The 17,185-nt window shown below is 37.6% G+C and overlaps 1 protein-coding gene across 9 annotated transcripts in view; it reads right to left on the bottom strand.

Annotated features, from left to right (window-relative positions):
• Positions 1–690: 690 nt before the first annotated feature.
• Positions 691–17,185, bottom strand: part of MECOM (MDS1 and EVI1 complex locus) — a 603,498-nt gene continuing 587,003 nt past the window's right edge. For all 9 annotated transcript variants that reach the window (XM_062212089.1, XM_062212071.1, XM_062212114.1 and 6 more), the window contains 5 exons: positions 13,797–13,966; positions 11,070–11,214; positions 6,905–7,141; positions 5,896–6,079; positions 691–2,225 (listed from right to left, as the gene is read on the bottom strand). In XM_062212089.1, the coding sequence (XP_062068073.1) occupies positions 2,091–2,225; positions 5,896–6,079; positions 6,905–7,141; positions 11,070–11,214; positions 13,797–13,966 (871 nt within the window). In that variant the 3' untranslated portion in view covers positions 691–2,090. The remainder of the gene's footprint in view (positions 2,226–5,895; positions 6,080–6,904; positions 7,142–11,069; positions 11,215–13,796; positions 13,967–17,185) is intronic.

Below are 17,185 nucleotides of genomic sequence, written 5' to 3'. Positions count from 1 at the left end.
ACAGAAATAATTACTTGCATGCAAATTAAAACACTCTTGCTCGCACTCATGAAAAGCAGAAATCAGTTTGAATTTTCAGCAAAATTGAAATGAAAGAGGAAATTAGAGATCAAACTTTTTGGACTATGGGGCAACTGCTATATGATTATTTTGAAGAACTTGTTAGCACGATGCAGTGATATTTTTTGCTACAAGAAAGAACGCACAAAACCATGTTTGCACTCTGATTGTAACTACAGAAAAGGCTATTTTGCACATGGACAAAAATGTAAAAGGATAATAGGAAAGTTAAGGCTGCCTCCTCCTATTTGGATAACTGAACACAAAAATGTACAGCAGAGCTCCATTTAGCATGTTTGATGTAAAATACAGTAGAAAAAGGATAGGTTATTCTCCATCCCAATTAAAATGGGTACTGTGAACATGGAATGACACCAGGACTGGGTCATAGGACATATTAGTTCTGATCTTTCACCACAGACAGAAAGTTCAGAACAATTAGCAGGATTCCCTGTTAGCTAAGGACTATCACTTAGGTAATCTCAAAACAACACAAACATGTTCTAGATTCCATACATCCATTAGGGCATCAAGGTCTCAGATATCATATCTTGATATCATTGGATCCCAAAAGTAATCTAAAAATTGCATGAGAAGAGAAAATACTACACAGTGGGGAAAACAGTCATTTTTGTAAGTCTTTATTTTTTTAGTTGCTCCTCCCATAGTAATGCACTGAAAGGCATAACAGTTTATATTGTACAAAGCATTTGAAGAAAGTACCTCAACTTGCTGATTATTTCAAAATGAGATTACAAACAAAAAGAAAACAAATCTGGTTTCTCAATAAAGGGCAAAAAAAACCAAAAACTGAATACAGTCTGTTATTTACTTCTCTCTTTTAACATAAGGTCGGGAACACTTCATTTTACAAATAGGATTAACATGAACATAACATCGCACAAGCTTGCAGGCGACCAGCATAAAATATGGGGGACAGTTTTTCATCAGAAGAATCATGCTTTCATGAAAGAAATTATAATCATTTATACAATTGAATCAATTTCAGTATTACAAAAACTAAGTTGCCTCTATTCGTATTTAGTTCATTAAGAAAGAAAACAAAACAACAAAAAAGGAATGTTAAGAAAAGCCAAACACCATTGGCACTCCCATACACAGGTCGAGTCACCTTGGTCCTGGGAATTCTGAAAGGGTGTGCCTCAGACGTCATAGAGTAGTGGCTGACTGGAACAGTGCTATCTGAATCAACAAACAATAGTTTGCCAACAAATAAATACATGATACACGCAACCAAAAAATTAAACATTAAAAAACAGTGACATGATTGTCTAAAATTAAGATGTTATTACAAGGATTTGGCAAACATTTTATTAGTGGTACAGTGGTCTGGTGATAAACAGGTTACTTCACTGACTTCACCTCTTTGAGCATAAGCATCCATAGTTTACAATATACACATACCCTTTTCTTCCCTAGTTTTAAACAATGTACTTACGAAGGCAAAAGTTAAGGAGGGGAACAAGTACTCCCTGTTATCAGTTTCTATAATAATTGACTGTGCATTTCATCTGTCTACTACTTCCATCTTCAAAGGGTTAAATTACATAAAACTTTAGCAAAGAAAAAAAATTCATCTGTAATTAAAAGCAACTGTTCCCAATCATGTCAGGTTATCTTGTACAAAAAAAGAATTCCATTCCTAAGGAGTGTTCATTCCTATCAATGCTGCCATCTCCACTGCCCCTCTCACCCACCCACACGCTAGGGCAGGGTGAACTGGAAGACGCTTTCTGCCCAGCGAGTTTTCCATTTTCATTGAATCACATGAAGTCACATTGATCCTCCAGAAGTCAGCAGCTGCCTTTGCTGTGCAAAACAAAATATCGAGAATAAATAGTTTCCTTTTTTCTTTATTTTTTTAATCATTCAGTTTAAGGTCACCAGACTTTCAATGAGTGACCCTTCAGGTGTATAAGGCATTCTGCTCAGCAGTCTTGTGAATAGTCCTATATGAAAGAGCCATGCTACTGTGGGACTTGGTCCCACTCTGCTCAACCTTGGTAACGTCATACGTGGCTTATGGACTGGATGGCACTGGGTTCCGCCGCCGCCCTTGCCATGCTGTGCCACACATTGGAAGAACTGTGGGATGTAGAATGGAGGGACTCCTTGTCGGACAATGACAACATCATAGCATATGCCTGGGGTAAAAAGGAGAGACTCAGTAAATGGCATTCGAAAAATATCACTTTTAACATAAAGAATATTGGTGATGAATGTTGGAAAGAAAAGGGACTCAAAGTAGCAGCATCCTTCCTGGATGTTTTTCAAGGAGGCATTTTTTGTGTGCGTGTGTTGTACTTATTAAAATGACATAGGATTACTGCTGTCTTTCAGTGCCTAGGGACCATAAATCGACACATACTACAGAACAACACAAAAATTACCCTACCAGAAATGTCAATAGGGCTTCCAATGAGAAACATGAGCCCTCCCCCCTGCCCAACCAGAAATCCAGCCATCCATACACTACACCTGTTCAGTTCAACAAAATTACTACTGCATGCTGACAGGTGAAAGTCCAAACACTAAGAGGGTAAAGACTTGTCTTGATGGAGCTGTGGACTAGGAAACAGTTTGGCCCCTCCACTTGATAATAGCACCAAGGGTAAACACGACCTGCCCAAAGTCACTCAACCAGAGAGTTGGGGAGCTGGAATTAAAACTTACTTCTAGCCAACTTTTAACCCAGTGTCCTGTCCCCAGTTTCCTTCCATGCAAGAAATATTCAAATGCTGACACCCAAGGACTTTGAAACAAAATGCAAGACTCAACCATGTCCTAACCAACTTGTGCACCTGTGTCTGCCAAGCAGAAGGTGCACAGAGGTGTTCTTGAGGAAGTGAACTCTCTTCCCTATTATCATGTCAAATTCTCAACTGCTGAGAGGATCGCCATTTCCTGCCAAGTGAAATATTCAAATGAAATGTTTGGTCTTGACTTGTGAGTGAACTTTTCACTGTTGATTTGCTATTGTTGGTCTCATCCATTGCTAAACTTGCTTGTCAAAATGCTGCTGAAGTGGAATCATTAAAGTTCTGCCAAAGACATTCCACTGTCTGTAAACAAAGACAGAATGCCTCTGCTGTTAGGCAGAATTTCATCTTGGGAGTCATGCTGAGACATGTGGCCAGTCTGTGGTTTCTTCCATAATCATGGCATTCAGTTAGAAAATCTGCCCTCGCAGGCTGATTTTGATTTGCTGGGTCATTGCTCTAAATGTACACATTTGACTTTTATGTATGCAATTTGCCCTCTCGACCTGTACAAAAACTCAATACCCACTTAACAAACATTGCTTAAGCATCTGCACCATGCCAGCCGTGGTGCAGGGTCTTCAGGAATCTAGGATAGGTAATATAGATTCCTTTGTAGACTTTAATGTAAGAGGAATCTTCAAAAAGTTCAGGGAAAAATACGTGTTATGAAAAAAATCTGTGAGGATTTCTAAAAGGTTTTGCACCAAAATAAACTTATCTTCTGATTCAATTTCCATGAAATTTTTGAAGTACCTTCATAGGGTTAAGTGAACAGTGTACATATATTCTCTGTTTTCATTATGCATCCACTGTTATAGGTCAAAAATAGAATATTCTGAGAGAGTTTAGTAAAATTCATTCCAATAGTTAGAAAGATTAAAGGAAGCATTGAAAGAATTTTAGAATCCTGAATCTGAATCCTGACTTCCAACTTGCCTCTATTTACCCAGCTGTATGATCTTGGCAAGTTGCTTAGCATTTTAAGTTTCACCTTCCTCATATAAAATATGAAAAATAATAATAGTACTTGCTCCCAAGGATTGATGAGAAATCATAGATACTAACTTATACAACTAGCTTAACTACAACATGCTTAACTCAGTGCGCCTATTATCATGATGATATTTTTTGGAGGGTAGGTTTTTTCAGAGACGATTCCATGTAGAATAAAGCCATTGTTGTATTGGTCAAATATTTTGGATTCAATCAGTATAAACACTATAGACACTGTAAATAGATGAATGTTTTGAATAAAGTATATGAACCTTTATATTATAGAAAATGGCAAATATATAATATCTTCCATTTTGCAATCCAATAAACATTTTCACGCACAAGAATCAGTACCAGCACATAACGGACAGTTGATAAACCAATGAATCAATGAAGGAAGGAAGGAGTGATGAGTTTCATGAAATCCATTCAGTTTGCAAAATGGCCCAACTGATATATAATCAATAACAAGAAAAATATAAGCTAGGATTGCAAAAGGCTAGAATTTCTTGTGATGGCAATTGTTAGCTCAAGGGGCTAGGGCTTTATGTCAAAATGCTGGTACTGAAATATATCATATCCATTACCTCCAGGTTCTCAGACCCTTTTGGTTTCTATCACATCTGACAGTTTCTGAAATGTTTTAGGTATTGTACCTTACAATTAAAAGTAATTTTGGCAGAATAATTAAAAGAAATTTAAAAAGAGAAAAGTGGATCCTCCAGGTTTCTTTTATTGACTAGGAAGGAAGAATGGGGAATCAAGTTTAAAAAAAAAAAGTCACCTAAAATAGATGTCTTCAAGTGAGAATGAGAGGTCTACCCTGGCTAGTTTAATTTTAATACTAAAAATTTAAAAATTCATTTTCATTCCCATATAATCATAGAATAAAAAAGGATGCCTTCTCCATCACTCCCATTTACAATTCAGAAATGGTATCCATGACCTTGAAGAGATGTTCTCGAGTTCATGGGGCTAGACTCTAACAGCCTCTAGTGGGAATGCCAACTGATTTTACTTCAATTCAGAATGAATGTTTATTTGGCCTATTTCCATACACAATACCTTAGACTCTTCACTATACTGAATTCTTAAAGATAATAAAAATCTGACTGATTTTTACTGACCAAATGTTTCCCCTACATTAGTTGAGATATTTCTATATGTGCAGTTAAGACCAGCCAAGACTATCTCACCCATATAGGAAACCATTTCCAAATGTACAAGTCAATAGGGTCACATTACTTGCTATGTCAAGCCAACATCAAAATCAATCAAACAATTGGACGAATGTGACCAATAAATATGTTAATAGGAAGTTTATTGAACTGAATGAGCAATCTGATTGAGTATGGACATCAAACAGGAAAGTATTGACTTCCTTTATTTTTTAATAAAATATCGGAGGCTCTTTTAATTGATAGGTATGGATTCTTAAGTAGATTTATTTTTATTTGCCATAGTGCTGAGAGAATGAAGTTGCATACCATTCATTCATTCAATAAAAGTTGCTAAGTTTTATTCCCAGATATGCCACTAATTTGATGCAGACCTTTGACAATTCATTTCATTCCAGATCCTCAGTTTACCCCTAAATGCTATAAGCAAATGATTTAATAATTGACTAGATGTATTAAGAGAACAAGCATATAAATCCATTCTCCCTTCTCCAAAAATCTTAAAATATAATTAAGTTGACAAAATTTATAGATGCAAAGCAACTAGAACATAATTCAGGGGAAATACATAAATACTTCAAAGCAAATATTGTAGTCTATTCAGAAGTAAGGGCATTGCACAGTAAAGGAGAGATTATCATTAGCTAGGGTTTATCACAGAAGTTTCTGTGTAGAATACAGCATATTAGTTGTGATGCTTGTTAACTATTTTGCTTCAGTCAAAGACAAAGTAAAGACATGAACATTCTAAGTACAACACCTGAACCTGTTTGGATTCTATCATATTGCAAAGAAAAAATATCTGCTTTTTGGAAATCAAATGAAATGTACATTTTCATGCAGAATGTCACCATGATGCTGGAGTGCGGGAAAGCATGTACCTGTGATTTGGACTTTCTGTGTAACGGCTGTTTAAGTTCCTCTGGCACATGGGCAGTACTAAAAGAAGACAGCTCAGCTTCAGCATATTGATTATCTTCCATTTTCCTCATTTTGAGGCTATCTGTGAAGTGCCTTATATGATCTAGAGCAGAAAGTCCAGTTTTATATTCTTCCTCTTTATACCTAAAATGAACCAATGGGAAAGCACAGACGTTTTTTCTTTTTCCTGTTGGTTTCTTATCTAATCAAATCACTTTCATTTGCATCTATACAGCTGTCAAAGTCCATGTTGTACTTGCAATGTAAAATAGCATGCATCAGTTATTGAGTTCTTCAAAATGTTTACAGATATATCTTTTAAGTGTATTTCTCTTAAGATTTTTAGTTACTAAAATCAAGCGTATGTTTGAGATAAGAGTTAATTTAGCACCGTGTGGAGATAAAATTCATACATTTATAATTTCCATTTAAAGTAAAAGCTAGCTATGACAATATTTGGTCAATGACCAATATCCTTCTGAGTATATATGCCCACCAAGTTAACTATTTACATGTTTCTTCCATTAAAATGTCATCAGCATATATTACATATATACCTAGTGAAGTAAAATTTATCTCAATCATATCTGGTTAATGATCATGCCAGGTTATTTGGATGAATTAAGAGTGTTGAAATCTCTATTTTTTCTCTTTTATAACTAGCATCTAAAATTAAAGGATTGCACGCTTGGGTAATTTGTGCTGATTCTGCCTCCCTCGGGCTAACCAGGTCCCACAAACATGTATGTACATGCCCCCAGAGGATGTTGATGGCCACCTTATTTTAATCGATTTAAAAGAGATGTCTTAAGGATGCCTTGCTAATTCAGATTTAATTTTTATGATTTATTCCCCCATCAATTGTTTACCACCTGGAATAGTGCTCTGATACGAAAAGAAACCAGGAACAATTGCACCTGCGTGGGGCAGCCCTCTTGCTTAGTTTCTCAAGCGACCCATGGTTCTCACCTCACTGGAGAGGTCTTGCAACTCATCTCGAGGGCACTGGTCTCTTCATAGTCATCTTCAGGGTTTCCTTCATGCAAATTACTTGTCCCTGCTTCCTTTCCTGGTTTCCCAGTAATATCATTGTCTTCATCCTCTTCATCTAACAACACCTCATCTTCTACTTCTTCATCATCCAGTAAATCTGAATTTTGACTGGTCACCAAAGCCTTTTCATCCTTAAAGTGACTGCCATTCATTCTTTCAAAAGCATAAAAAGAAAAAGGTCCAATTATTAGTTTTATTTTTAAACATGCAGTTAGATTTCTTATTACATCTTCCTAAGAACACATAAAATTTTTAACACTGTCATAGGAAATATTTATTGTTAATGCTTTATGGCAATCTTGGGGAAATCATATAATTTCACAAATGAGAAGATGATGAAAAAATAATTGGATGATTATTCAGATTACCAATTGAGCCTCTGGCAGAACTGGAAAACAATCCAGTCTCCCATTTCTTATCAAGACTTTGCCTGATAAATGATATTGTTTTGCATGATTTAAAAAGTACACAAATGTTTTCCCTTCTTGATATATTAATTACTATATAACTATCCACCATTTAAAATAGATTTCCAGAAAACCTGTATTCCTAGGCACTACTGACTACAGCTTCAACACCTATGGCCAAAATGAACCCTAGAGTTCAGTCTCAGGGCAGCTGCTAAGGGTGAACCAGTATTTGCTGTTTCTGACACTTGTGGTGTATTCCACTTAGACACTCTACCCAAACTTTGAGGTGACTGACGGCTCACTTAATCATACTGTTTACAAATCATCCTTGATATTCTGTTTTTGTTTTTGTTTTTGTTTTTTGGTGTTTTTTTTTGACAGGCAGAGTGGATAGTGAGAGAGAGAAACAGAGAGAAAGGTCTTCCTTTTTGCCGTTGGTTCACCCTCCAATGGCCGATGCAGCCAGCGCATCTCGCTGATCCGAAGCCAGGAGCCAGGTGCTTCTCCTGGTCTCCCATGCGGGTGCAGGGCCCAAGGACTTGGGCCATCCTCCAATGCCTGCCCAGGCCATAGCAGAGAGCTGACCTGGAAGAGGGGCAACCGGGATAGAATCCGGCGCCCCGACCGGGACTAGAACCCAGTGTGCCTGTGCCGCAAGGCAGAGGATTAGCCTGTTAAGCCATGGCACCGGCCCATCCTTGATATTCTGAATGTAAAAATGTTCCGCTTTCCCCAAGCAAACACCAGGATGGGAAAGGATCTAGAAATATAATTGTACAAACATCTTTTGACATTCATTTAACAAACATGTTTCATACAATGATGCAAAAGAAAGTTATATTTTTAAAAGTCATTTGTAATTATTTTATTTATGGTTGCAAAGATTATAATATATGATTTAAGAGCTTAATATAAAAGACTAATTATATAAGAATTCCAATATAATGTATCTGAGGGCATTTATGAACCTGGAACGAGTTTAAAATCAACATAAATTTTTAAGTTTGCCTATAAGATTTAAATGTTGAAATGCAGTTACAAAGTAATTATAATTGTTTTGAACTAGAATGTATCTTTTACTAACCTCTTCCTTTTAAAGTCAGATGGCCAAGGAAGTCAAAGCACTCACTTCAGTTTCAGAAATCTAGTGATGGATCAAATACATAGGCAGCCAGGTATCCTGGTTTCTTGGTCATTCATAACCTTTGCATTTCTCCGTGCTCCTCTACATATTACTAACTCAGAACACTTATGGAGGACTATGAAGTTCTCTTTACAGTTTTGTGTGATTTTCACAAACATATAACTATTTTTCAGATTATGGAAGATCAGTTATCAGCAATATACCTCTATCACATTCCCACATACAAAAAAAGAGAGCATAATTTAATATTTAAATTTCCTGCAGTATACAGGCTCACAACTCATTAAATAAAACAATCTTAGATGTGATAGATGTACACAGTACAAATCCATTTGACCAGAAAAAGTCCTATCATTACTAAACTTTTTATATAACCAATCTCTTAACCTCCTTTATCAAAGAATGATGAAAACATATTTTGCACAGACATAAATTATTAGTTTCCAGACACACTGCCAACTTGCAAGCTTGAATGGATCGAAATTGTTATTTTAAAAAATGAAAGAGAAAGAAAAAGAACAAAAGAGTGTGTGGATGAAAACCAAAAGTAACAAAAGCCAACATAATTAAGAAAACCTATTTGTTAATTATGCTTTCAAATGTGGCAATTTATAGGGGATAAATTATTCATCAAAAGTAGCCTGATAGGAATTGAGGGAAAAAGTTAGATGACTCACCCTTCCTATTTCTGTGCTGTTTAGACATGTTGAAGCCAGATGTTGGAGCTTTACTGGCTTACAAATCTTTAATTAAGAGCTAAGAAATCTGAATAGGTATCTCAGAGCCAAAATGATGTTTTTTGTACAATATTTCTTATTTGCATCATGTACATATCATTATCACAATGTACGATTCTGTTTCTTCCTTGTTCTTACTACTTTGCACTTCTGATCATCTGTGCTCTCTTGTCTGTCTCTCTCTCTCTCTCTCCGACACACATATATGCACACAAAGGGTAAGGAGAGGGAAAGACACATCCTATTACACAATGTTGCTGTGTAATAATCAGACTTCTTAGAGGCTGGGCAAGCCCTATCTCTCCTTTCTTCCTTACATAGACTTAGATAGTTGAAGAACACACATGGTCCTATGTTTTTGTTATTTTGGTAAAAATGTTTATTTGAAGCTGTCCTTCATGGAACACCTTACCAGAAGACTTTTTTATAGCATAAGAAAGAGGATATAAAATCAATAATACTTGTGTGATGAAACCATTTAGTGGAGCATTGAGCCTTTGACACTAATGTAAGTTAAAAATATGTGATCTCAAAATTTAAAGAAAGAAAGGAAGGGAGGGAGAGAAAGAGGAAAGAAAGAGAAGCAGAAAGGGATGTATCATTATAGTCTTTGAACTGTATCTATGAACCACATGGAATCTGTTCTATTTGTATTAATATCAAATTAACATGAGAATTGATGAGAACTGTGTTATAGTAATTATCATGCATTTTCTGTAACCCTGAGGGAGAAAAAAATAAATGAAACTTTCACCAATGAATTCCATGTTAAATTGAAATGTGCAACACAGCATACTAATATAATAGGTCATTGGATAGTTTTATTCAAAAAAGTGTAGTTCTCAATATCAGATATATAACTTACAGATAAGAAAAATTATTTCCAGTAGTGTTGGTAAGATAATACGTCATTAAACACATTATGATGTATAATGCTAGCTATGTGTGAAGTATTATTATCAAAAACACTAAAGGCTTTCCTTTATGAATGAAGCCATGTATGCTTTGTGCTGATCATGACAAGAGAGAGCCACAGCACCATGATCAGGTGGTGCACTGAAACACAACAGAGCAATGAGCACCTGCTGCAGAGGATATAAAGCAACAATCGAATCTCAATTCAGCAAAGAGTTTCCAGGTGAAAGATTTGAATTTCATGTGAATATATGCATACATATATACATACATACATATGTATACATATATAAATACAAATATATATATGAGAGCACTTTTAAAAGTTGATGGAAACATAATTTAAAAATAAGTTTTAGTATAAAAAATTTAAAGCCATACTTTTTTTCATAATACACATTTTCCATGAACTTTATGAATTCCCATATATATAATAGGGAGAGAAAAACAGAGAGAAAAGGTGTCATGTCATCATCTATTGCTTGTAATATACATAACAGTTGATATATACTAGTAACCTTTTTTGAGCAGTGATTCAGCTGAATCCCAGTGATGACCTTCCCTTATACTTGTTAAATTTGGATAAAATATTCTGTCTGGCTAGGCAGATCAGCATGCTGATAAAGTTAGTTCTGGTACAAGGCAGCCCAGGATGAATGCAATTTATCATTAATCTGGCAAGTTACTTCACCTTTAGTGCCTCCATTCCTTCACTAATAAAATTATGGTCATTATCTCAATGTAAAGTATCACACACACAATATGTGCTATGTACATATCAGCCATTGGTGGTGAGAATATCAGTGCTATTATTTTTGTGATCACAAAAGTAAGCACAGCAAAGCTAACATTCATCGTAGACATCACAGCTTTACCTCTCCTCTGCATTCCTGGGAGACTGGCTGCTGTGGTTGCTGTTCCCGATGAAATTCCGAATTTCTGTGAAGTAGGCATCTTCTTTATCATCCAGAATTGCACCTGTACTTTCCAGTTCAGAGTGAGGTGAGGATGTGGCTGTACCTGAACAGGGCAGAAAAGTCCCTTGTGACAAAGATTATTATTTAACCTGGCAACCTATGTTGAACTTTTTTTTTTTTTTTTTGACAGGCAAAGTGGACAGTGAGAGAGAGAGAGACAGAGAGAAAGGTCTTCCTTTGCCGTTGGTTCACCCTCCAATGGCCACCGTGGCCAGCGTACTGCGGCCGGCGCACCACGCTGATCCGAAGCCAGGAGCCAGGTGCTTCTCCTGGTCTCCCATGGTGTGCAGGGCCCAAGCACCTGGGCCATCCTCCACTGCACTCCCGGGCAATAGCAGAGAGCTGGCCTGGAAGAGGGGCGACCGGGACAGAATCCGGCGCCCTGACTGGGACTAGAACCTGGTGTGCCGGCGCCGCTAGGCGGAGGATTAGCCTGTTGAGCCATGGCACCGGCCCCTATGTTGAACTTTATTTCTTCTGAATTTGATCATTGTTGTTCGCTTGATTTTTTAATTCAATTCACTTATTTACTTGAGAGACAGAGACAGACAGATAGAGGGTTCCCGTTTACGGATTCAATGTCTAAACACATAAAATGGCCAGACTGGACCAGACCAAAGCTGAGAACCAGAAAATGAATCCCACATGGGTGCCTGGAATCCACTACTTGAGCCATCACCAGCTGCTTCCCAGAGTGCACAGTATCACAGAAGCTGGGGTTGGCAGAAGAGCTGAGACTTGAACCCACGCCTCTGATCTGTGTTGCATCTGGCAGCTTAACTGCTGGCCAAATGTCCACCCCAGTGTTCTTAAAATCTGCCATTTGGAATATTAATAATAGTAACTTTAGGAGGTTGAAATCTTCCCAATTTACCATATACAAGGCCCCATGAAAGTCCCTTGGGAATATTTTGCACCATTAAAACAATGGGGTACAGTCTCCCAGAGATGTTGTTCCTCCCACTAGCTTTTCCCTATGCTCATTGGGGCAGGAAAACATTTTTATGCACACAATGAATAACTACGGTGAGGTAAAAAACAGACAGGTCTTACAGAGATTCGGCCACAGGAGACCGTACCCTCAGTTCTGCTTGCCGTCAATATATGTGTGTGTGTGTGTGTGTGTATAAAGGTGCTATACATTACAAAATACAGATAAAGACACGCTGAGGATTCTGCATTCTGACTGGGTAGGCTAAGATGTAGGTCGAATGAGCAGACACCAGCCTAGAGGGTGGCAGGAAACAGTGTCGCGAGGACAATATCGGGTCTGCCGGTCACAGGGTCATCTCCAGCTTCCCCACCTACGCAGAGGAATCTGAGTTCCTGGCTCACTGGACCATTGCAAAGTTGATCTAAGTTTACACAATGTATATGTGGCTGAACTTTCCACCAACCTTAGCTTCATGCTGTTTATCTAGCCCACAGAGGATCTGCAATTTTATACTTCATCTCAGTAGTCCACATGACAAAACCAAGAGGTTAGGAAATCTCCTCAGTTTAAAGACATAATAATCTGGGTCAACAAATAAGTATTAGCTTTGACACACTGACATGTTACATTTGAAAATATTTTCCCCAGAATATCTTTGATTAGAAAATTTTACTAGAATGCTGTACGGGTACACACAGAAGTGATCTGTTTTTTATATCAAATCATTGCCTAAAATCTATTATTTTGAAAGCATCATTGTAAGATTTTTAGTTTTAAGGAAATTAAAGAATATTTAGTTCTAAGTAGTCATCATTCAAGAAACAATGTACCTTTATAATGGAGGAAGGATTAGTAATAAAATAATTACCTTGAGTAAAATCACCAGTCTGTAGAAATATAACTTTTTCCCTACTCTTAAAATCTCTTTTTCTGAAGTCCATACCCACTCCCCACCCTCAGTTCACTTCCTTGAAGCTGTGGCTGCACAGATTGGCTCTGCACACATATGGCAACCTGCAAATATTAGTTAATGGCTTGTTATCTAACTCTTAGGTGCCAAAGACAAAGAAACCTGCAATGCCTTCTGCGAAGTATGTGCTGGCAGGACTGAGATAGGGAAGCCTCGTTTTCATGAGTCACTTTTCACTTACTTTGATATCAGAATGTGTGACAAAAACAAAACACTGCTATCATTTGCTGGGGGTGGGGGTGGGGGTATGTCTTCTTTCCCTAACTCTCCAAAAGAACAGCAAAACGAAAAGATACCCTGCAGAGGTTCTCTGAGTTGCAGGCCTTCTGCCTTCTACCAGCGCAGCCTGTTTCTGAGTCGATATTGTGAGCGTAGTATTCCAGGGTTGCCACTATGGATTCTGTCTTGCATAAAGGCCACATTCTGGGCCAGGGGGTGGGAAGATGTTGGCCTGCAGCTAAGGAAGTCTTGACTCACATGTCTCTTGTGAGTCTGGATCATAGTTCCTTGACTCCTTAAGACTGCCCTTTAGGTGAATCCAGGAGGACAAGAGAAAAATTCCCAAGTAAGCCCACCAACCTGCACGTCATTCAGTGATATCTAAAGGGAAAGCTGTAGTCAATGTTCACAATAAGATCAATCTGTGTCAAAAATGGAATGCAAGGAGAAAGTCACAATTATAAAACATAAGAAAACAACTTGTGACGCAGTGGATACCCACCGGACATGTTTCCATTCTCATGTTTCTTTAGGTGTCTGTCTAAATTGGTTTGTTGACCGAAGCACCTATCACATAAGTGACACTTAAACGGCTTCTCCTTGTTGTGGATGTTGCGCACGTGCCGCTGCAGGTTAGAGGATATGCTAAACGATCTGTCACAGTATTTGCATCTGGAAAATAAACACAGAGGAAACATTTGTGAGCAAATCAGAAGATATTTCTCAAGACTACTAAGCTAACTATCAACAATTAACACCCACAAAACAACATGTTAGAGAAAAGGCACAGAGAAGAATACTATTCACCCAGTCAAGATTTCAATTCCGATGGACATTGATTGTTAAAATAATTTTCAGTACTTTATGAAAAATCATAGAGAAAATTGGTGACTTGATTTTTCCCAAATTAATTCAGATAACAGCTCTAATATTCCAAGTATATGTCATCATCTTAAAGATGTTAAAAATAGCAACCTTGTTTTAGCTTCTGCTTAGGACAGTATAATTAGAACTTTTCTAAACAAGCAGATAAGAAATTCATGTCAGCAAACTCAAGAGGCTTCCATAGCCTTGGAAACTCATGACTAGAGCCTAGGGAGATTTCTGACGCCATAAACAAGAGTGTCAAATTGTTAAGTCAACAACAGGAGTCACTGTGTACTTATTCCTCATGTGGGATCTCTGTCCTTAATATGTTGCCCAATGTGAATTAATGCTATAACTAGTACTCAAACAGTATTTTACACTTTATTTTCTGTGTGGGTGCAAACTAATGAAATCTTTACTTAATACATATTAACTTGATATACTGTATATAAAGATAATTGAAAATGAATCTTGATGTGAATGGAATGGGAGAGGGAGAGGGAGATGGGAGGGGTGCGGGTGGGAGGGAAGTTATAGGGGGTAAAAAGCATTGTAATCCATAAACTGTACTTTGGAAAATATATTTACTAAATAAAGTTTAAAAAAAAATGAGAACAGACGAAAAAAAAAGAAATTCATGTTTTCTTCAAATAAAGTAAAATGATCACCCTTTAGTTCAAAATTAGGGTCTGATTAGCCAATTACTTTAAAAAAAAAGATTTATTTAGTTATTTGAAAGTCAGTGTTACACAGAGAAGGAGAGGCAGAGAGAGAGAGAGGTCTTCCATCCACTGGTTCACTCCCCAACTGGCTGCAAATAGCCAGAGCTGCGCCAATCCGAAGCCAGGAGCCAGAAGTCTCCTCCAGGTCTCTCATGTGGGTGCAGGGGCCAAAGCACTTTGGCCATCTTCTTCTGCTTTCCCAGGCCACAGCAGAGAGCTGGATCAGAAGCAGAGCAGCCAGGTCTTGAATGGGAGCCCATATGGGATGCTGGCATTGCAGGCGGAGGCTTTACCTGCTATACCACAGCACCGTCCCCAGCCAATTACTTTTTAGAGTCTGATTAACTGATTCCTTTTCACTTCTCTATTGCTGCTCCTAAGTAAAATTCTGTTATCCTCTCCAAAATAGCAATAAACACTGTAGACATTTAAAACTGAGCTTCAGTGCGATATCAAAGACACTGATTTTCATAAACGGTAGTGATTAAGCCCAAAGCCTTTACTCTGTTGGTCCCTGTTACAAAAGCAAACCATAGTGCCATGAAATTCTCCTTCTGTTACAACTTCTGTTTTTCTTGAAGAATCTGTAGCAGTTCTAAATCAGCTGAGATTGTCAGAAAAGCACTCATTATTGGTTGGCATATTGTTTCTGCCTTCCATGTGATTAAAAAAACCCAAATCATTTAAAGTTTTCTATCCGTCATCATATGAAAATATAAAATGTAAGATCTCATTGTCCCAATTGTTGTCAAGAGGAAGAGGAGTTGTTATAATCGATGGAGTTATTCTCTTCTGGCATTCCAAGGTAAAGATTCCATCTTTTGTTCATTATTGCTTTTTGGGGTGTGTAGCTTGGAAAGAAAAAAAATTGACTTTCCACCAATGATACTTAAGTGAAAATTTCCAACAGTGGCTAGAAAATTCTGAACTCATTCTTCCATGTGTGAAGGGCCCTTCTCCTCACACTTCTGAATGTAGACTCAGTGATTCAAGTGCTCTAAATCAAAAATTACCCCATTCCACTGGAAGTGCTTGAGCTTCTTTGGCTGGCCTTACATGATGCCAGAAGTCCAGTCGGTTCAGTGGGAAAAATAAATCTGTTGAACTGGTTACTTTGGCATAGTATCAATAAAGGAACTCAAAGAGTGATTTCATTTTCCCCTTTAAAAAAAAACAAACCGTTCAGGTGATGAGGTTCTTCAGCGTTCCTTTCTTATGATATTAATAAAAGGAAATGTGACAGCCCACACTGATGGTAGCTGAAATCATATAATCTCCTTAACAATAACAAAAAGGATACGGAGTCAGGGCCTTCTCTAAGCCCAGAGCAGTGAGAAATACAGCACACTTTACTCCACTGCAATGCCTTAACCAGAACAACTTAGGAGACACTGGTAGAGAGCACTCACCCTCCCACCAACGATTTTACATTTTTTACATAAATCATGAGGAATAGAGAGGTGTGTCTGACATGCTTGTGACTTTCTGTAAGCCAATTCCCAAATTCTGTAAGACATTTCCCAAATCTAGTGAACACCATCGTCTCGGAGCGGAGTAAAACTAGCCAATGAGGATGTTCTAATAGATGACCAGGTATTACTTTGCATTTCTCCTCAGCTAACATCTTGGCCAGAAGGGCAAATATTCTAAATAAGCAATCATTCCATATAAATGAGTAAGTGGTTAAGAGACAGCTCAAATCAAAGGGTAAGTCTCAGAAACTCTTAAGTGAACCTGTAACACAGTCATCAGCAGGACATTAGTCAGGCTTCATGGTGTCTGGGTGTAGACAGAGGGGTCAACACAGTCTTTGAGATCACAATCTGCCATAACACCCCTGCAGCGAGAGCCTGGTGCTTGGATTTTAATTCTGGCTCTATTAGCATCAGATTTTATAGAAGCCATTTGGCATCTGTAGAGCAGAAGTTTTTACATTTGTAAAATAGAGGACTTAATACCAAATAATTTGAGCTCTCCATCTATGCAAAAATTCTAGTTAGTGTCTTCCTCAATACGTACAATGATTGTATCATTTATGAGGTAGAGGAAAACCGCTGAATTCAAGTACAAAGAACGCTTGAAATGAGCATGATAACACAGGTGCGCATCAGTACCCTTGACCATAACAAAATATGAATGTGGAAATCTTTCCTTCCATTTAAATGAAATCTCAGCAGACAGAATTTTCTCAAAAAGAGAAATCATGGCTTCACATTATCATCTTTGAGATCTGTTACAGCAAGTACATTCTATCAACTATAAAGTAAAAATATAACTTGTGATTTGTGATGTAAAAAACATA

This window comes from Lepus europaeus, chromosome 2 (genome assembly GCF_033115175.1).
Source record: "Lepus europaeus isolate LE1 chromosome 2, mLepTim1.pri, whole genome shotgun sequence".
NCBI lineage: Eukaryota > Metazoa > Chordata > Mammalia > Lagomorpha > Leporidae > Lepus > Lepus europaeus.
This window is presented reverse-complemented; position numbering and strand designations above follow the sequence as displayed.